Here is a 20,705-nt window from a genome sequence, read left to right as displayed (position 1 = left end):
TTAGATATAGTCTTAAAAGCTTATACGGGGGGTATAAGGAAGGAAATTTAATTGAATAAAAGGTAGTTACGAGGAATAGGGCTGAGAAGGTTACGTAACAACTAAGATAGAAAGGAATTAGTCTATTGATATATTGAACTACGATATACTAACATACTAGCATACCATTCTATATTACCCCATTAAGAGGAACCTCATAAGTATATAGCTACGCTCCTTTTCGCAGATAGCCACACTCCCTTCGTAGCCAACTCATGTTATCTACTGAACTATACAGTTCTTAGTAACAAGGGACCCTACTCATACCTTGTGTCTTTCCTAACTAGCTCATGCTATCTTAGGATTGTTGCTGAGAACCCTAACCTAGTTAGGATTAGTAGGGATCCTTAATATAAATATAACATTAAAAACGATAATTCTATTCATAAAGAACGAATAATCTACGCTAACAGAGAAAAGAAGTTCACTATGCTTCTACGCGTTGTAATTAGAAGCGCAACCTTACTAGGTTAGGATAAAACCTAATACGCTACTTAGTACTGTGGTGGTGCGTACGCTAGGCCCTATATAATTAGGCGTTAGTGTACTTTACGTCCTAAAGAAGAAATGTTAATGTGTTCTTCGGTTGGCTAAGTGAAGTACAGTGAACCCCGGCCGAGCATCCCACTTATAGAATAGGTCTCTGTGCGTTGTTATACGTACACACCGAACCCTAAAGTGCTCTGTTACAATATAACACTACGAGCTAAAGCTATTATAACTTACGGCTTTAGGCCTTTTCTCCTAATCATTTCGCTCTCTAACTCCTTCCAGTTCAGCCTTCCCTAGTATTCTCTCCACATTACCCCAAACCTTCTCGGTCAATATCGTACTAAATATCTAGGCGCAGCCTTAGCTACAATTTGAGACTCGGCATACTCCAGCAGAGCGCAAAACGATTGATAAAAGAGCCAATAGGCAGTAGGAGAAACCCCAGAAAGCCTTGTCAGCCAAGTATTGGGGAAACGACTCCGCCTCGCTGCCAAGGCACGGCAGATGAGTGTTTGTTATCCATGCCGTTGAGATGCTAAATTCCCGAAATGGTAGGCAGCGCTCCCCACATGCAGTAGCAATAAAGAAGACGCGGTGCCAGACGGTTAGTGTTGGAAATGAGACCAGCAATTCCCTTTACGATCTTCGCCTGGCCTGCGGCAGGCTACAGAAACCATGAATCCCATCGACGTCGAAGGAAATGTCAACGTCCTCAGTAAAGACGAAGCCCTCGCCACGCATGCTGAGCAGATCACCGAAGAGGAGAGGAAGCACGAGGAGCCAACCTTGTCCAAATCACAGGTCCGTCGATTCATGTGGCGGGTTGACCTTCACGTCTTGCCTATGCTTGGACTCATCTACGCTGTTTCAATCATTGATCGGATCAATATCGGGAGTGCTAAAGTCCTCGGAATGCAAGAAGATTTGAACCTGGGAACGCAAAGATATTCGATCATCCTCATGCTGTTCTTTCCAGGATATGCTGTGTCTGATGTTCCCTCCAACTGGATTCTCACAAAAGTCGAACCACGCTGGTGGCTTCCCTTCTTGACCTTTTCTTGGGGAGCAGTGCTTTGTGGAATGGGATTCCTCCATAACTGGGGTGCCATGGCATTTCTACGTTTTCTCCTTGGCACGTTTGAAGGAGGCGTACTTCCGGGTATCACCTTCACAATTGCCTGCTGGTACACTAGGCGAGAGTTGCACAAGAGGATAGCATTCGCTTACGCTGTTGGTGTAGTCGCCTCCGCATTAGCTGGCATTCTATCCTATGGACTTGGTTCCATGGGCGGAGTCCGCAATATGAATGGCTGGCGTTGGATCTTTTCTATCGAAGGTGGTGCGTCAATGGCAATCGGCCTAATTGCGCCTCTCTTCGTTCCTAAGTTCCCGGATCACACGAAATGGATCAAGCCCGATGAACGAGTGTACTTGTACAACAAGCTTGACAAGGATCGCGGGGAGTACAAAACAGCCAAGGTTGTGTGGTCAGCTTTTGTTGAAACGGCAAAAGACTGGACATTGTGGGCGCAAGGCACAATCTATTGTTTCAATGTCGGGACAGCGAATGCTACCGCCTTTTTCACGCCAACAATCATTAAGGTACATGAATTTCTCCTTTCGAGTGTCTTGCTGCTGACTGCCCCTAGGGATTAGGATACTCTGGTTTAGATGCCAGTCTTCGATCCGGCTATCCCTTCTTTGCGGCTCTTGGGCTTTTGGGAATTACTTCTTACCTATCAGATAAGTATCAAAAGAGAGCATCCGTCTGCATTTTCAATTCCATCGTTATGATCGTTGGCTTTTCAAGTATATCTTCTCTTCCATGTGTCTTTCTTCTGCTAATTTATCCTGATATAGTTATGCGGGAAGGCTTTTCCAATGACGTTCGATACTTCGGCATCTTTCTCGCAACAATGGGCGTTCATTCAAACACTCCTGCACTCCTTGCTTTCAACCAATCCAACACGATCGGATCAGCTGCAAGAGCAGTATCTTCTGGGATCTTGATCGCTTGTGGTGCAATCGGAGGTATCATTGGGAGTCTCATCTTCAGAGGTCAAGATGCCCCTTCATACGGTCCTGGAATATACACTACCATCGGTCTAACGACATACATGGTCATCGCATTGATGTTTATGGTGTACATCTATTGGAGACGTAACAATGCCGCCGATCGGGACGGTATTGATATCGGAGGTATCCCAGGCTTCAGATATGCGCTTTAATCATGTTTACCGCCAGACGAAACAAAATCAGGCGGTCTTCCGATTACAGCACTGCAACTAAATCGCCGAAGACATTATGTGGGGTTTCCGAAGATGATTATAGTTGTGTGTTCCAGCAGACTATGCTGCAATGAGTGATAGAAAGACAGAATCTCTATTATATCGCAACGATCAATTTGAATATTTCTCGCCATGATAGATCTCATAGCTCTGTAGTTCATATAATTCTCAAGACTACTCGCTGGATTGGTATGAGACTGAATTAACGGTCCTCCAAGACGCCATGGCTGTAGACCTCTGAGATCCGACCGAAATCTATAATAACTCTTCGGTGATTCAAGGAGAGTTAATACCTGCCTAAAGCTTCGCGACAGGCACAGCTACATAACCATGACTTTCCACAACATGCACTACGTGTCATTCTATGATACCGGTAGTGAAAGCGCCTCGCAATGGTTCAAACTAAGCCAATGTCATTTGATGTTCAGCAACTTTAAAAGTGAAACTCCCTGCACTTTCAACTACTATGCCACAAGGCCAGATGCCTATGTCTAATTTCACTAACTCGCCTACAGATACCTTTCATCTTCATGGTTGTGGGTCGGCCAATGAAGCTAATGCGGGCTGCTTAGCTTTCGAGTCTGCTGGACGGAGAAATTACCTCATATCGTTGCACCATTGTGAGGAGGGATCTCGATGTGCTTTCAAATACTGTATTAACCCTGGGTGTGCGGTAATCAGGACTCTTCAAAGTTTAGCAGGCAGGGTTTCAGTTACGGACTTGCGGCTTTCATAATTAGCCGAAAGACGAGTCTGGTGAATACAACGGTCTTTGCACCACCCTGATACCACTTACGCAATAGACTATTCGCACCATTTTGGATTATTCGCAGTTTAAGATCCTTCAGGAACCCCGAATCTAAATCAGCGCCCTCTTTTCTGGCTAGAGATACCCTCGACGTAACTCTTCACAGTGCTGAAGTACCTCGAGGAGAAGCAAGAGATCATTCCTATGAGTGGGGTTCGTTTTCCTTTGTCTGGCACGTCCTGGCCATCGACACCATCGGCTGGACCATAGATTTGCTAAGCCTTCTGTGGGGAAACAAGGAGAAAAGGCTAGTGAGGCCTACCTAATAGCCTACCTCGTAGTGCTAGGCCGGCTCTGGAGATTCATTAATGTCCCACGGGTGCCACGGGTCTCACTGTCCCAGAGGCTAGCATTAACCCCACAGATGGGTTTGATATTGCTGAGCTAATAATGTGGGGCGCCTTGCCTTCCTGAAAACTGCCCAGGAGCTGTAAGCATCATGCAGCGCTTTACGCTGGTGGGCCTTTTACTTCCCACAAATTGTCAATGGCCTTCTTGTTTTTATATATCTGCGCGGTAGCAGGCCGCACAGTTGACAAAGCAAACTCATTTTTTCAAGCAGGACGACCACTGCTTCAATTTCTGGAAGTTAGGCAAGATGTACATAAAAACTTACTAACTTCTATTGCGTGTTGTTAACATTTGTCCTTCAACACCGATCTATCTCCACGCACCTACAGGCATGAAGCTTTTCCATCTCACTATCGCCTCTGTCTTGCCCTTTCTTGTTGTCATATGGCTGTTTCATCCTCTAATACATCGCAAGAAAAGGAACCTTCCGCCTGGTCCGCCACGGTTGCCGATAATCGGCAACCTACACCAAGCACCGCCTCTCGACCCATGGCGAGTATATCAGGGATGGACCAAGCAGTATGGGCCCATATTCAGTCTCCAATACGGCCTAAGCACGGTGATCATTCTGGGAACTCATGAAGCAGCTCACGATCTCCTTGATAAGCGAAGCAACATCTACAGCTCCCGTCCTCGTGTTGTCATGGGTGGCGAGTGCGTTAGTAAAGGCTACAGAACTTTGCTCATGCCCTATGGCCAGAGATGGCGCAACCATCAAAGGCTTCAAGGCGCATTCCTCAACGTCCGTATCTCACAAAGCTACCGTCATCTCCAGGAGCTCGAGAGTCTCCAACTCATTCATGAACTGCTGGATCCAGAAGCAGACTTCTCCGATCGCTATCACCGCTACTCCTCGAGCCTGATATTTTCATTGGCATATGGGCGCCGTATGACTCTAGGCGACGAACCAGAAGTAAAAGGTATTGACCAAGTAATGGAGAATTTCCTGTACGCGGCAAGAGTCGGGACATGGCTGGTGGATGCGGTTCCTGCACTCAACTACCTTCCTTCCTTTCTTGCCCCTTGGAAACGTCTCGCTGAGAGATTGCACGAATTCGAATCCAAGCTATATATGGACAATTTAAAACAAGGAAAAGCATCAAATTGCTGGAACTGGTCTAGACACGCACAAGAGATGAAGGAAGCTCAAGCTATGTCACAGAAAGAACTCGCTTATGATGTTGGTATTTTATACGAAGCGGGTAGCGATACAACAACGATGGCTCTAGAGGTCTTCACGCTTGCGATGCTTCTATACCCAGAAGTCATGAGAAAGGGACAGGCCGAGCTTGATTCCGTACTCGGATCTACTCAATTACCGACTTTCGAAGACAAAGACAGTCTCCCTTATATCGACGCAATCATTAAAGAGACGCTTCGATGGCGACCGGTATCTGCCGGTGGTATACCCCACGCTGTGGTTCAGGATGACAAATATATGGGTTACGATATACCCGCCGGAGCTACGGTGATCGGGAATCACTGGGCCATTCACCTAGATGAGAATGTCTACAAGGACGCTTACGCCTTCAACCCTGATAGATGGATCAAAGACCCCACCCTGCCCCTGGCTGCCTTTGGGTTCGGAAGAAGAATTTGTACTGGCCAACATATTGCAAAGAACAGTCTTTTCATTAATATCGCAAGGATCTTATGGACGTTTGATGTAGGTTACAAGGACAAAGTTGTCGAAGGACAGCGACAAAGGCGCGAGGTCGATCCATTCGCCTTTACCCAAGGATTCAATTCCCGACCTGTTAAGTTTGAAGTGCGCTTTATCCCGCGCGAAGGTAGAGGAAGCAAGGTCAGGGCAATTTGGGAAAGCACAGAGAAGGACCTGGATTCCGTCTTGGGGAAAGTACGAGTCGAAAGCCCAAAGTCGTGATTCGTGATCACCGTGGAGAAGTCTTGAGGGAACGGAGATGATTAAGGGTGTTGCTAGAGACACAGACAGAGCATGTGCCAAAGCGTGGATATTGCTCGTACGTTCAAGTTATTCGCCCTATACTTTATCGCTTTGCCAGTACTTCAAATTTATGGCTCGAGTTTTCTCCAATCCCTGGTTGAGGGCTTCAACAATGCTTATGGAAGTGGCCTTTTCTTGAGCTTCTCCCCGAGTTGCCTAATATTAGTTGCTCCAAATAATCATGGCATGGCCTTTTTGGCCACTGAGCATCGAGTAATGCACAATCCGTTGATGGGCACATTCAGCTTCCGTTAAATCGGAGTCTTTCATTGTTGCTCGAAGTATCTCCGGTGCGTCAAACATCCCATCATTCCAATACCTATTGCCATAGCCCTTACCTTTGAAAGTGCTCGGGTCGAAGCCAGACCATTTTCGATCTCAGCGTTTTCGTTATTGCCAAGGTATCGATCCGTTAAATAGCTGCCGGCAAAAGGATTATACTCTTTGAAAGCTGATTTCATAGTATCGCAGACAAGAAACTAATTCCTGCCACACACTACGATGGATTGCTTTAAACCCTCTTTGGCACATTGTGGGCTGTATCCAGCCATTCCGCTGGCAATTCTCACATATTTGAGCAACCTCCCAAGACATGTAGTTGCTGGCCAGAAATTTGTTGAAAAGACCCCGTTGCTCAGTTTGTCTTCTTGCAAGGTCGTTTCATAGGGCGTGGTTCGATCAGGGCAACGGAGGTACCAAAAGATCAATCTTTTCAGCCTTGAGCGTTTTGAGTAACTCTAACACATTCTGAGCTAAACTTATTGTTCCATGTGTCAATCTTTCACCTCTCGGGCGCCGATGCTGCGACGGCGGCCTTTGAATAGAACTTAGTTCCATGACGAAGCTTCGATCTGCCCAGTTAAGCGAGCCTAGATAATTCCCGATAGACCACCACCGAAGAACCGAGCTGTGTTTAACTTTGTTGTGGCCGTGCGATTTGAAGGGATGAGACATAGAATTGGCAACATATAAGTCATAGGCACGAGCATACTAAATCTTTTCACGTCCGAGGGCCATGCTACCTAAGCACAATTATCGGAAACCTTGGAATTGTTATATGAGCAGACTATAGAAACTGGACACAATCTTGAGGGATTGTTCCCGAGTCTTGATAGAGTTGAAAAAATTCAGGAAAAGAAAGCGACTACGTGCGCAGCCATTTGAAAAATTACGTCAACCCCCGGGTTCAGTGTCAGGGTTATGCAAATTCGGAACAGGCTCCTGGATATAAGTTTGGGTTCGATGGTATGACGAGATATACGTGCAAGCAGCCGACGATATTATACTAAACTCCCTGTTCAGCAATTACCCAATGCTTTTGCTTTCTCTCTTATTTCGTTCGCGGTTATCCCTTCTTGTTTCAGCCGCATCAGGCTTTGACGGACTAACCGGTTGATTTTGCCGAGATATTTGCTTCTCAAATCCTTCTCCTCACGCTTCTCAGGATTTGGGAGCAGCTGCAGACAAAGCCATGGCCCGATGCGTATGGCTACATAACCCTGTCCGGTTCTGGGATGGCTCGCCACCCAGCCCCCACCGAAGAAGTTGTCGATATGGTTGGGGAAGATCGAAGTGATGTCGCCGATCCCATTCCATGAAATACAAGCTGCAGCATTGTTCAATTAAGCCTTGCCCATCCCAGCAACATGGCGAACCTGAGTCTCCTGCAATTCATCGAGCTTACAGCGACCGTGGGTCGTCCTACGGGATGTTGTCTTCATGAGTTGATGCTCGATCGTCGGCCACAATTGGTAACAGCGGTAACGATGGTTGCGTTTGCGTCGAAATATGACTTGGTGTTCTAGATGCTATCGGTGGAGTGTGCCCATCACTAGAGCCAGTAGTAGTAGGTCCAGTACGCAGTCGACAGAGCAGATCAAATGCTTCCACAACTTCGTCGGCACTAATGTCCATGCCGATCGCGCGGATAAAATATTTGTCTTGCACCCGCTGGGCGGATGCGACGGACTTTTTGGTCTTCGAATGAACTGCCGCATAGATTGACTTGTAGATCCCTTGACCAGTGTAGCCGATAAGCCCCATGCATGCTTCAGCAAACCATAAGTCAGGCTATCATCAACATGAGGAGCGAACATACCTGCTGTTGGTTTTGTCGCGGTCTGCAATGCTCCTTTACCGATCCCTTTGCCAAAACCAACTATCCCTTCTTTGGCGATACCTTTCGCTGGCTGCACCACAAGATCTGTAAGTCCCTCAGCCATTTGGTGGACGAAAGTTGATCCAGCAACTGCGAGACCACTCTTCCAGTCGGTCACAGAGGCATGATCGGGCACTTCCTGACCGTAGAGTTTTGGCGTATTCCGCAAACCTTCGGCAACTGCGACTGGGATGTCGACCAAGGATCCCTTTATCACAATTCCTGTAATGTGAGAAATACTCATAGCAGAGGCCCCCACCATCTTTGCAATTTCTTTGCTTGGGCCTTCCCCGGGATCATTTTCGTTACCAGACGTTGTTTGATGAGATGATGCACGACTCAAGGCACGCTCTTTATCTTTCTGCTTGCGAATTGCTCGCGGGTTTCTCCAAAACCCGCTGAGAGCGGCCAGGATGTCATACGACATCTCCATCGAGACCGCGAGTGAGCTAGTAAGAAAGTCCCATCTGCGGTTCTCAATGATGAACGGTTTTGATTTGTACAGCCGAAGGTCTTCTGCCTTAATCCTCCGTGCTTGAATCAAAATTTCGGCTGCAGCCCCAGAAATTTTGAGAAAAGTCTTCGATCTCCTGTACACCCAAGTGGCAGGTAATCCCTTGATCAAATCACAACCCATATCGTCGACTGGTAAATGCCGATGGAACGAATGAACTGCAGCCTTAACTCCCAGTTCAGTCGTCATCTTTTCAGCCACAGCCTTTGCAGCTTGTTGAGCCTCTTCGCGTAAGCAATACCGGATTGAGCTGCTAAGATTCTTGCTACTTAGTTTCTTATGAGGGATCGGAGGTGGTCCGGCTCGGGAAGCGGCAACCACATTGCCCCAGAACGGCTGGCTATAGTTGATCAGCAATGAGCCGAACAAAGGTTGGAGAAAGAACTTTACTCTCCGAAAAATGGCACAATGACAGTTGGTCGGCCGTTTATGAGCCCGCAAGCCGTAGTCCCAGCTCCGCCATGGTGAACTACCAAAGAGACTTGTTGAAACAACCACTCTGCATAATTCAGCAAACGCTATCGCAGAATATGTGATCGAGATTTCACTTACCGTGAGGACATTCCTCGAGGAAGAAGACATTTTCACCAACATCCTCGCTCTCCAGGTTGCTCCATCCTTTCGAGATAATGGCTCGAACACCACATTCATTGATCGCATCGAGTAATATCTGAAGGAGCTTCTCAGGATCTTCTATCACGATACTACCAAAGCCAATGTAGACAGGGGTTGGCCCTGATTTCAGAAATGTGTCGAGGTCAACTGGTACCGTGTACAGGGCTGGATCTGGACGTATAAAACCGCAGACATCTGTTTCATCTGATTAGGAAAGATCACGCTGAGGCCAAACAGTACTGACCAATATGTTTGCCCCAGTCTTTGGGCTTGGGGACTAGTGCAGGAGACCAGCAGTAAGTGTGAGGAACCTGAAGAGTCTCCATTAGGAAAGGAGCTTCAGACATCGGTACAGCTTCCAGATCGATTGATTTCCTCCAATTTTGAACAATGTCACCAATTCTCGAAGGGCAGTCAGCAGTGTAACTCGGAAAGGTTGAACCTGACATACCCATTCCAGGTCAACAACTGGACCATGCCGTATGAAATGTAATTCGCTAGCTTTGGATCAGTACTGCTATTCCTGATATTCGCTAGAGGATGGGGGAACGCTCGAGTCGGGCTCCATGGCATGGTGAACATGATGTGAACGGGGACTCCAAGTGCTTGGGCACAATGAATGTGGGCAAATGATGGAGGATTAGCGATTATGGCATTGGCAACGAATGGATCTCCGCTTTCTGAGGGTAAAATGCACGAAGCCCAACATCCGTCAAGTATCTCCCGGATCATCTTTCTGTTTTTGCTCACTTCTCCTTCTCGTAGAGCTCTCATGCGAGGAAGCAATCCTGGATTCTTGACCATGTACTAGACAATCACTTAGCATGGGTTGCAGTCATTGGGAAGACAGCAAGGTACCGCCATTAGTTCCGCTGGATCGCCTCCAATAGAATAAAACTCCAGTCCTGCATTCTCAACAAACTGTCTGAAGACATTGTGAGTCGCCAGGCGAACTCTATGTCCATAACGCTGCAACTCTTGTCCAAGAGCAACAAATGGCTGAACATCCCCACGGCTACCAACGATCTGGATCACAATGTTCAGAGGCAGTCTCCACGCCTCTAGATCCGAAATGGTTGAGTAGGCCGGGGGAGGTTCGATAACATATTCTTCATCCTCGGAGGCTTCAATAAGTTTCGCAAAAACCTGGGCGAGCTTTGAGTTGAGGTTAAGAGAGACACGGCCGTCGTCGAGAACGCTCGTGGTGTCATCTAGTAGGGCATCAGGGAGCGGTGACTCGGGTTCGTCAACAACAGGAACATTGTCTGTTTGAACAGCAATGTTTGCAGGCTGTGACAATTGAGGCAAAGCTGCAGGTTGGTGTGACAACTCTTTTGTCTTTCCCATAGCGGGGAAATGCTGGTTTGGAGTCGAGCAAGGAGCAGCGCATTCTTGGAATTATTCTTTGACGATAGCCCTCAGCGTGTTGAGGCGAACGGGAAGGGTTGTTCTGAGTGCTTCGGCCATGTCTCTCCTTGGATTTCAGGCGACAGTATTACATGCTGCTTGTGGAGAAGCCTTTTGGGCCCGCTAGTGGCTCTTTGGGCAATACAGCCACAGTATTACAGTGAAAGCGCGCATTCAGAAAAGGAAAGGCGACACCCTCAGCCCCCAAAACCTGTCTGTGGACAGCACGGAAACGCACGGATATCGAACCAGTGGAACCCCCAAAAGCAGCTGAGTGCGCAAGCGGAAAGAAATCATCTTATTGTCTAGAACATCAACTTGTGTCATTACTCAATATCCGGGAGTAAATAGCATGATTGATGTCTCAGTTAGTGCTTCTGCCCGAACACAGCCCGTTTTGCTAATCGTTCCCAAGGAGATCGGAGCTCACCTTTTTTGAAAAATTCGGCAAAACTCCGACAGGCATCAATCACGAGCTTGTTCGTCCCAGCTTCTTGCTTCACAGGACTCTTTGTCAGGCGTCCGTCAGTTCCCCCATGACTTTGGCTGACTGGTCGTGTCCCCAACACAATGACTCGGTTTCCCGTGACAGACCTTCAAAGGTCAATCGAACCTGGTGGAAGCTCTATTTCGGACGCTGCGTATCGTGGTGAGGCGATCAAGTACACGGGCCGGTCCTGAGAGTGCATTGTTTTATCAAGCCTGCAGCGAATATCGAGCAAATGGGTTTCCGTGTCACTGAGGTCTTAACTTCGCACTCCGTACATAATGCATTTGCATCGACATAGTTATTTCGCAGGCCAGCGAAATATGGTCGATCATCCATAATTTTCGCTCATCCAATGAGGTCCCATTTGTTTCCGGAAATATCAAGGAAGACAGCAACACGCCCATAAGCCTCTGCTCGAGGCTGTGTGAGGAATTTGATGCCTGCCTCTACTAGCCGAGCGTGCGTAGCCTTGAAGTCCTCAACGCGCTAGAACATGCCTACACGCCCAGCGAACTACTTTCCCACCATGATTGTTTGCTCAGGGCCATCTGCCTGAGCCAGAAGGATACCAGAACTTCCAAACCGGGAGGGCGGTGGATGAACGACAACCCAGCGCTTGGGTTTGCCCGTGGTTGTCAGACTAGGTAAATCCTCAGCCAGAATGAATCCGAGCTTTTGTATGAAGAACGCGAGCGCTTCGCCATAGGAATGCACTAGAATGGAGACAAGCGTAATTCCCGCCTCGGCTGAGGATTCCGGTGGTGCCGCCATGAAGAACAATTGTTGACAGTCCCAGTCTCCGTGATTACTTCGGTCAGGACAAGTGAATGGGAACTCAGGGTTACCACGGATTCTGCAATGTAACTAGGACTTTCCGAAGTCCTTTGCAGGAAGGCTGTGTACGGAGTAGATGCTTGTCGTTGTGTAATTTTGCTGTATTGCGAAATTCCCATCCGGACGCTGGTCTCGGCGTGTCGGAGGGGAGATTTATCGAACTGCAATCAGAGTTGATTCAGAAAGGTTAGAACGTCTGTCTGACTGTTCTCCAGTGGTCAGCAAAGTGTGTCACTTTCCGGAGGATCCTGTCGTCTCCTCGCGCTGGCAAGGACAATGCACGATAAGATTTTTATTCCCAGATTGGGACCCTCGCCCGAGGACTTTGGCCAGCAATTCAGTGGAAAGATATTATCTGCCATCGGTGTCCCCAGAATACGGGTGATCATGGAAGGGCGAATCAGCGTTCAAGTGTGCTTCCAGGCTGTTACAGCACCAACAACGCACCTATTTATTACAGTTTGCGTACCTTGCGTTAAGCGCTCGGTGAAATCAATCCTCAAGATAGTAGCACTGGAGGCATCGCCTGGGTTTTGCAGGTCGAACGAAGACCAGAGGACTTGCGGTATCAGAGCACCGGATGCAGGGATTGAGTCAATGGTCAGCCCAGACTCGGAGGTCCGCTGCCACTCTATCCATCTGCTCTCTTGCTGACTCTCGTACGATACTCCCTTATTCGTGTGCAATTGCGCGCAATTGTAGGCTATGCGGCAAAGATATCCATAGTTACAATCGGCACTCGATCACTGGATAGTTTGGCGAAGTTCCACACGGCGGGACTACTTTTCTCCTCCTAGACGCTAGTCTCCAAAGGGAAGAACCCGATCGGTGAATGACATCTACCACCCGGCCATGCACGAAAATTATTTTGACCTGAGTTTCTCTCCATGGCGCCCACGAGGACAAAAGACGAACGGCTCGATCTCCGTTCAAGCTCCTCCGCCAGTGAACTCAGCAGCGATAACGAGTTTCGGAATCCCCCTCCAAAGCGCAGACGCATTTCGCAAGAGACAGACGAAACTCCATCCCCCGCCGCCCACGTCACGTCGGTATCTAGAGTGAAAAAACCCGTCTTTCCTGAGGAAAATGGATCACTGTCGGCGACGCGCCCTTCAGTCTCTACGACTTCTGTTACCTTCCATTCACTTTCCGTGGCTCCATGGCTGATACAGTCCCTCGCCGCCATGGCCATATCAAATCCGACCGAGATTCAACGGACCTGCATACCTGAAATCTTGAAGGGAAGAGATTGCATTGGAGGCTCTAGGACGGGTACAGGAAAAACAGTGGCCTTTGCCGTTCCTATTTTGCAAAAGTGGGCAGAGGACCCGTTTGGCATCTACGCTGTCGTCCTCACACCAACCCGAGAGTTAGCTCTACAAATCTACGAACAATTTCAAGCGCTGGGAGCACCACAGAATCTCAAAACAGTTCTAATAACAGGAGGATGCGATATGAGACCACAAGCGGTTGCTCTAGCTAAACGGCCACACATCGTCGTTGCAACACCCGGGAGACTGGCAGACCACATTCTTAGCTCGGGCAAAGAAACCACCATCGGATTCTCTCGCGCGAAAGTAATGGTCCTCGACGAAGCGGACCGCTTGCTAGCCTCCGGACCGGGCTCGATGCTTCCAGACCTCAGCACCTGTTTATCTGCTCTTCCTCCACCTTCATCTCGGTTAACTTTGCTTTTCACCGCAACCATAACGCCAGAAGTTCGAGCGTTGAAGGAAGTTCCCCGCCCGCAGAGCCGACCTCCTATCTTCATATCCGAGATCACAGACTTCTCTGATTCTGCTCTCTCTTCAAGCCTTCTTCCGGCAACGCTCACACAAACATACCTACAGATTCCCATGACTCACAAAGACGCCTTCCTTCACGTCCTTCTTTCCGTTCCTTCGTTCACGAAAGCGCCTGAGCCCAGCATCATGGTCTTTGTGAATCGCACCAACACTGCCGACATCCTCCACCGTACGCTCCTCCAGCTCTCCCATCCCGTAACAGCGCTGCACTCGGAACTCCCTCAGGATCAACGAAACAAGAACCTCTCCGACTTTCGCTCTCAGAAGGCGCGGATTCTTATAAGCACAGATGTGGCATCAAGAGGCCTTGACATTCCCGAGGTCAACTTTGTGATCAACTTTGATGTCCCTCGAAATCCGATAGATTACGTTCACCGAGTGGGTCGAACAGCTAGAGCGGGCAGGAAAGGTACGAGTGTCACATTTATTGGGCAGCGGGATGTCACCCTCGTCCTGGCAATTGAGGAGTATGTAGGGAGTAAGATGGTAGAATGGAGCGAAGAGGGGGTCAATATCGAGACACGTGTGGTGAAAGACCGGACGTTAAAAGATGTAGCGGAAGCGAGGATGCAAGCCCTTCGAGACCTCGAGAGTGGAAAGGACGTCAAAGGCTGGCGAAGAAAGATCAAGAAGGACAGGAAACGATCATTCTCCGAATAAAGACTCAACGCCAGTAACGGCGTATTGTTGACGGACAGCAATGATGATTTCACGACATGTGAGCCTGCCCGATATGGTATCCCTGGGAATCCCCCCATCGCGAATAAGTCTGCGGGTGGATGACTAATACCTCTGAATTTCTTTTTTCCTTTCCACGGATCTCTTCCAATACGTCGCCGGATGTCATCCGGATTTTCGATGATCACACAATAATGCGCGTTCTCTGTCACTAATACATCCGCACTCAAAATGTCGGCTCATCAGGTTGGTCATTCTGGGTCAACGTCAAGACATGCAAACTCCACGAACATCGAGCATAGCCAGCTCGGCGCCGTTCTACCTCATCCAGTCAATATCAAGCTCCGCTTTGTATTCACCCTCGTCATCGATGCTGCTGAGAACAGTCTCTTCTCCTGTCCAGGTCGTCGGCGTGCCGTGAGGCATACTTGACAGGCTTCCCGCCCTCTCGCTTCCATTCACACTGCCCTCTCTCAGTCTCCTCACAGATTCGTTGGACTGATGTTCTTTCCACCATTTTGCACTCTCTTCAACGACCTTCTCTTCCCAACCCTTGACAGGTCCGATGACCTCGATGTCCTTCTGACCAGCCTTAAGCACATCCCGACACGGAAGTGACATCGTCATATTCTCCTTGTTGTTACCACCTGTTAAATCTTTCAACTTCTCCTCACTGGCAGCATAGAGCAGGCGTCCAATATTACTCCAGTACAATGTCCCCGCACACATAGCGCACGGTTCCCAAGTTGACACCAGCGTGCATGCAGCGAGGTATTCCTGTGTGAAGTGCACAGTAGCTAGCCGGGCAAGCTCGGTCTCCGCATGTTGGACATGAGAAATGGAGAAGTGCGTAAGGAGGGTAGTGGTGTTGTCAGGTCCGAGGAGCAAGGCTGCAAAAGGCCGCTTCTCGTGCAAAGTCGCTGCAGTAATTTGTAAATCCAAGCATGCTTTCAACGCAGCGTCAATTTGTTCTTTGGTCAAGGTTATGCGAGTCGGTTCACGAGTAGGAATGCTTGAGCCGGACGCAGGCTGAAGTTTGGGGGCGGAGAGGTTTGCTGGTGAGTTCGCTGATGATGCCAGCGTGAAAGGAGCATTGATGGTAGATGTTGGAGTAGCATTTTTTGCCAGAGTGCTATGAATTGATGAGAAAGGTGTGTTGGACGGCGCTACGGTTGGAGGAGGTTTTCGATGGATGGAACCTGGAGAAGGAGTTTTACTGTTGGCAAAGGCTGTGGTGGACTTGAGATATGACTGATAGCTCATCTTTGGTGGGTAAAAGGTGACACCCTATCAGAAGTTGCCAGCAGCTTGAGGACAGTACTCCGTACAAAACTCGCAAGTACGAGAAGTCTCGTTAGGTTACTGACTTGCGCAGTGTCCTGAGGTTTGTAGCGAAATCACCATCAATCGGCTCACAAGATGCCGACAGCTCCTTTATTGTACCAAGTAGATAAACCCCACGTGAATCGCGATGCAGCAGTAGTGACATCAGGTGCAAAGAAGAAAGGCGGGATGGACTTTCAGAGTAATGATTCTAAAGCGCAGTAGGCATTATTGGCGGACTGGAGAATATTTTTCATTTCTGCAGGAGCGCCCATCAGCCATGGCTTCAAATGTCCACCAATTTGCGCCACCTCTTTCCAGGTGAGAAACACTGCGGAGAGACGCCCGCAAAGCTCGCATACAAAAGAGCTGGTGATTCGTTGGTCTGAACCGAAAGACTCGCCTAAACAGCCTGTTCCTGGCGCTAGTGTTTCCGCCCCTTGTGGGTTTCCCACAGGCCTGCACGCCGCAAAAAGGTTGTATGGTACCCAAGTTTTCAACACTCCTAGGGTGCGATTCTGTCTTGGTCGCCGCCCACGCGCTTTGTAAGGGCGTTGCCCACGCGACCGCATCATCTTCAGTTAGAAGACTAGTATATCAATTTTGTTTTGTTCACTTCGGTATCTCTGGCGAATACTGTCGTTATTGAGCAAGGCGATCATCGGTTGAAAAATTTGCCCAATCGTGAAGATCGTGTTCTTCTTCTCGTCTTTATATGAGCCATCCACTACGATTCGTTGTAGGGCCTCCGTCTTCATTGCACCTGCTTCCATCAATTGATACATCCTCTCCGGAGTTCCTATGGCGATCCCCACTTTGTTTTTTTGCAGAAACTCCACATTCATTTCGAGTTTCATGTGTTTGGCAATAAATTTGGCGACTTTGGAGTCTTGAGTCTTGAACACTCGTAGTTGGCGCATGAGATCTGCAGTCCGTATGCCAGATACTGTGAGGACAAGGGTGTGTGGTGTCGCTACCTGGTCGCAGGTAGAAAGTTGGTCTTTCCCGTCTATTGAGAATCGCACGAGAAAGTCTGGCAGATTCGCGGCAACTCGGTCTTTGTCATAACTCGTGGTGTCGAGAAAAGCCTTTGCGGGTAGGTATCGGTTTTCCAGTTCGATGGGACTACTTTTCGAAAACCACTTTTGAATGTATTTCGCAAAGTGATCAGCGAGAAGGGCAGGGTCAACGACGGCTTCTAGGGTTGGACATTCTTCTCGTTCAGTGTCAAGAGCGGTTCGCTTTGATGGAGAGCACGTCTCGATACCATCGGACTCGTCGAGCTTTCGCTTCTTTCCGCGTTCATTGGGAGTCAGCGGATTATTCGCTCGCACGCTGGCAGCCACCTGATTCTTTCGTCGCTCACTGATCTTTGCTAGCTCTTTCTGCCCTCTTCGACCCTTCATCTTCGTGCGCGACGTCCTGGGCGATTAGTTATTTAGGGAGACAGATACATGGATTTGCCTGCGCTGAACATTCGAGAAGTGGACCCAGAAGAATTTAAAATCGCAGCAAAATAAATCTTCCTCACCCCGCATTCCACACCTTGGCGGGACGTGTTCGGGGAAGGAGTAATTACGGAGTTCTAGGTATGGATCGGTACGGGCACCCTAGTATGACATCTTGCAGTCGCGGCAAATTACAAACACAATCAAATGGAGTTCACTCGGTCTTGATTTATGGGCGGCACTGGTTGTGCTGGACTCCGCCTTCCTTTGTGAGAACTTGCTTGGCGTCATTTTTGCGATTGATGACACCATCAAGACCAGTTGAGTATATTTACAAACATGTTCGGAAAGATTGCGCAAATATAGACTCCTTGTCTTCTTTTTTGAAGGAGAAAGGTCCAGCTTGTCTCTGCACTTCGTCGACAATATGGGCTGGTTCAAGGATAGACTCGAGGGCCAAAAGATCGTAGTAGTCGGAGGAAGCACGGGGTAAGCCAAGATATCACGATCCGTTATGCTTCTGCTTTGTGCCATGCTTAATTGATATTTGTAGGATCGGCTTTGGTGCTGCGGCTGCTCTCCTTGATGTTGGTGCCAGAGTAACCATCATTTCATCTTCTCCGGAAAATATTGAGGCCGCACTGCAAAGACTGGCGTCTCCAAATGCCAACGGAGTCATCGCTGACGTCCGTGACGAGGCAACCTTCACTAAAAAACTTCAGTCACTGGCACCTATAGACCACATTGTTTTCTCCGCTGTTGATCACATAATTCGGGGCAAACTAGAGGAACAGGACCTCGATGACGCCAAACACCTCTTCGGAGTGAAATTCTGGGGGGCGGTGATCACAGGAAAAGGTATGGATCTTGACGGCTGCGATTAAGCATTGGGTCACTTACTAGATAAAGTCCTCCTAAAGCACAACATTGTGCGAGAGGGAGGTTCATTGACTCTTACATCCGGGACTGCTGGTATCAAGCCCGGAAAACACGCTGCAATTGGTGGGGCCTTGAACGGAGGGGTGCTCGCTCTTACCAAAGGTCTTGCAGCGGACCTTGCGGACAAGAAGATCCGCGTCAACACGGTAGTGCCAGGCTTGGTTAAAACGCCTCTATGGGACAAACAAGGGAAAACGGCCGAAGAACAGGAGGAACTCTTCAACAAAGCTAGCCAGAATCTCCCGGTTGGGTTTGTCGCGACTCCCGACCATATCGCTGAGGCGTACCTCTACGCCATCCGAGCAGATTACTCCACTGGAAAGTTGATCGAGATCGGTAGGTATAGCATGTTAAGTCTTGTACCGGCGCTGATATGCTTCAGATGGGGGCGTTCTCTTATAATGTAGGCTCGATCCACACAAGTGCCGAGCTTAGGCTTCACATGGGAAAACACGCAGTGGCATGGACCAAATAACGCGGCCGCAAGCCTGACGAGATTACCGCAGTGGGGAACTTCTGATTGGTAGGTTCGAGGAGATTTGCAAACCGACGCTGTTAAGCTCTGAGAGGGAAAGTATTCTGAAATGAAGTATGCACTGTGAAATGCTATATCGTTATATCCCACCACCTGGTTGGCACAAGAAGTGGACCTGCTTCGAAAACCAACCTATCCTCATATCTCGTACTAGTCGCTGGGTCGAAAATTCAGGAGCACGAGGGGAATTCAACTTCATTTTTAATCACCGCGAATTAACAACGCACCAACTATCAAGGTAGGAACGAACGTATACTCTCCAAACACTCTGAGCTTATGGTCAATGAATGCTACTTCTATTATCATACAGTCATGGACTTGCATGGTTTCAAGTCCTGGCTGAAATGATGCGTGCTTGGATCTCTACCAATCTTGGCTTACCCTCATCTATCCTCAAGCTACGCATAACTTCCCAAGGATGACGCGAGAAATGCTAGCATCACATGATATTGTTGTCAAAGTTTCCCATGTTGCCGTCTTCCAAGGATTCGCCGCCATGATGGGAATGCTCCCACATTTCAACTCTAACCCTTGGGTTCCAGAGACAGATTCTCTGTTGTGGTCGACGTGGTTGGCCTGGATGTTCACCATCGAAAGCCTAGAATGCTATATTTAGCAGCCCCCCAACTCTAAAACATACACAAAATGAGGCAGTAGATATAATGGGATGCTCGCCCAGTATGCCATTCTCTCTCCTCCTCGGGTCGTCCAAAACCCTGGCAACATTTCTTTCGCTGCGGCGTCCGATTTGGCCACAAGTGGATTCACCGCTCTGCAGTTCTGCGACATTTCGGGCATGAAGAAGGGGGACAAAATCTTGTTCATTGCCGCATCTGGAGGCCTAGGGTCTCTGACCGTACCATTTGCTGCGAGCGGTAGTGGGAAGTGAGGGAATCATCGTCGGTACCTGTTCCGCGGCGAAAACAAACCTCTTTAAAGGCTTAGGTGCTGATGAGGTCTCTTTTAGCGTTATTTCATTGCTTAGTAGGCAATGATAGGGTACCCCGAGCTGCAAGCAATGGGCAAAAACAGCCAGAACATTGACAAGCTTTCACAGGTCATTGACCAGATATAACACCTCGAACTTCTCGAATACATCGATCGGCATCACTCCTTACAGCAATTCAACATCATAATCGGCATTGTAGGCTCCGATGACTTCAGCAATGAGAGTCAAGAATACTTGACCCCTGGCGGCATTTTCTCGCAGTGGGCACAATGAGCATCACCTGTGGTGGCGGCGAGGTTCTCGGTATTTTTTCTTTCCTGATCAACGTCCAACTCAGAATGTATCTGCCGCTGGTACCTTGGGGAACGCCACGCGTAGCGATTTCCATTCAGGCGACGTCGTGCAAAGGAGCATACAACAACTTCCCCAGTACTTGGGCATTGGACGCGTAAGCTGCGATACTGATGGTCGCAGGCTTATGAGCGTGTTGCCACGGGTCGAGCGAGAGTGAAAGTCGTTGTGCGAGTGCAGGGCATCCGAAGCCACATGTGCATCTGCAATGCTCCGAAACACTGTTGGCTTCCACCCATGCCATGCTCAAACTTTTCGCAGTCAAGAACAGTTGTGGTCGTAATTTCAACCCGCCCAGAGCAACCCTGCTAATTTGGTTCATTTCGACACAAATTTCCCACACGAGTCTAGATGTCTCTCTCCTGTCTTAGCTGGGACTGTGCAAGGAACGGCTGCCGTGACGGACTCAAATATGCTGCTGGTGGCCCTTGATGATCGGGGACACATTCAGATAATGCTGCCTAGGCTTGAGCACTGACAGGTCCGGACATACAGTACTCTTCGACTCTTTAAAGCACAACTGCTAGTCTTCCAAGTGGTCTCTCACCTTGGTTTTTCATATTCGACCGAAGCAATATGGCAATCTCAATTCTCCAAGAGCGAGGAGCAGCACCGCCCTCACCTCCCTGGCTCACTTGTCCGACAGGGACGACTTCCTGCTACACCTTTAACGGAGCATATTGTTATAATGCAAGTGGTGAAGACATTTGCTGTG

At 48.7% G+C, this 20,705-nt stretch overlaps 8 protein-coding genes across 8 annotated transcripts; 4 read left to right on the top strand and 4 right to left on the bottom strand.

Moving 5' to 3' along the window:
• Positions 1-1,206: 1,206 nt before the first annotated feature.
• On the top strand, positions 1,207-2,759 carry Z519_03602 (uncharacterized protein; the record flags this gene model as incomplete). The annotated part of the gene is made up of 3 exons (XM_016761352.1): positions 1,207-2,133; positions 2,181-2,340; positions 2,392-2,759. The coding sequence occupies 3 exons, from the start codon at positions 1,207-1,209 to the stop codon at positions 2,757-2,759; spliced, it is 1,455 nt and encodes a 484-aa protein (XP_016623202.1).
• A 1,550-nt stretch (positions 2,760-4,309) lies between these two features.
• On the top strand, positions 4,310-5,863 carry Z519_03601 (uncharacterized protein; the record flags this gene model as incomplete). The annotated part of the gene is made up of 1 exon (XM_016761351.1): positions 4,310-5,863. The coding sequence occupies one exon, from the start codon at positions 4,310-4,312 to the stop codon at positions 5,861-5,863; it is 1,554 nt and encodes a 517-aa protein (XP_016623201.1).
• A 1,782-nt stretch (positions 5,864-7,645) lies between these two features.
• Positions 7,646-10,578, bottom strand: Z519_03600 (uncharacterized protein; the record flags this gene model as incomplete). Its single annotated transcript, XM_016761350.1, has 7 exons — positions 7,646-7,992; positions 8,043-8,956; positions 9,007-9,115; positions 9,169-9,426; positions 9,476-9,633; positions 9,683-10,038; positions 10,090-10,578. The coding sequence occupies 7 exons, from the start codon at positions 10,576-10,578 to the stop codon at positions 7,646-7,648; spliced, it is 2,631 nt and encodes an 876-aa protein (XP_016623200.1).
• A 1,063-nt stretch (positions 10,579-11,641) lies between these two features.
• Z519_03599 (uncharacterized protein) lies at positions 11,642-11,899 on the bottom strand (the record flags this gene model as incomplete). Its single annotated transcript, XM_016761349.1, has 1 exon — positions 11,642-11,899. One exon carries the CDS (start codon positions 11,897-11,899, stop codon positions 11,642-11,644), a length of 258 nt encoding a protein of 85 aa, XP_016623199.1.
• Positions 11,900-12,849: 950 nt separating this feature from the next.
• Z519_03598 (uncharacterized protein) lies at positions 12,850-14,427 on the top strand (the record flags this gene model as incomplete). Its single annotated transcript, XM_016761348.1, has 1 exon — positions 12,850-14,427. One exon carries the CDS (start codon positions 12,850-12,852, stop codon positions 14,425-14,427), a length of 1,578 nt encoding a protein of 525 aa, XP_016623198.1.
• A 336-nt stretch (positions 14,428-14,763) lies between these two features.
• Positions 14,764-15,708, bottom strand: Z519_03597 (uncharacterized protein; the record flags this gene model as incomplete). The annotated part of the gene is made up of 1 exon (XM_016761347.1): positions 14,764-15,708. One exon carries the CDS (start codon positions 15,706-15,708, stop codon positions 14,764-14,766), a length of 945 nt encoding a protein of 314 aa, XP_016623197.1.
• Positions 15,709-16,349: 641 nt separating this feature from the next.
• Positions 16,350-17,174, bottom strand: Z519_03596 (uncharacterized protein; the record flags this gene model as incomplete). Its single annotated transcript, XM_016761346.1, has 1 exon — positions 16,350-17,174. One exon carries the CDS (start codon positions 17,172-17,174, stop codon positions 16,350-16,352), a length of 825 nt encoding a protein of 274 aa, XP_016623196.1.
• A 469-nt stretch (positions 17,175-17,643) lies between these two features.
• Positions 17,644-18,562, top strand: Z519_03595 (uncharacterized protein; the record flags this gene model as incomplete). The annotated part of the gene is made up of 3 exons (XM_016761345.1): positions 17,644-17,705; positions 17,770-18,074; positions 18,126-18,562. 3 exons carry the CDS (start codon positions 17,644-17,646, stop codon positions 18,560-18,562), a joined length of 804 nt encoding a protein of 267 aa, XP_016623195.1.
• Between the last annotated feature and the right edge of the window lie 2,143 nt (positions 18,563-20,705).

The sequence above is a fragment of the Cladophialophora bantiana genome (assembly GCF_000835475.1).
Source record: "Cladophialophora bantiana CBS 173.52 unplaced genomic scaffold supercont1.4, whole genome shotgun sequence".
Classification (NCBI taxonomy): Eukaryota; Fungi; Ascomycota; class Eurotiomycetes; order Chaetothyriales; family Herpotrichiellaceae; genus Cladophialophora; species Cladophialophora bantiana.
This window is presented reverse-complemented; position numbering and strand designations above follow the sequence as displayed.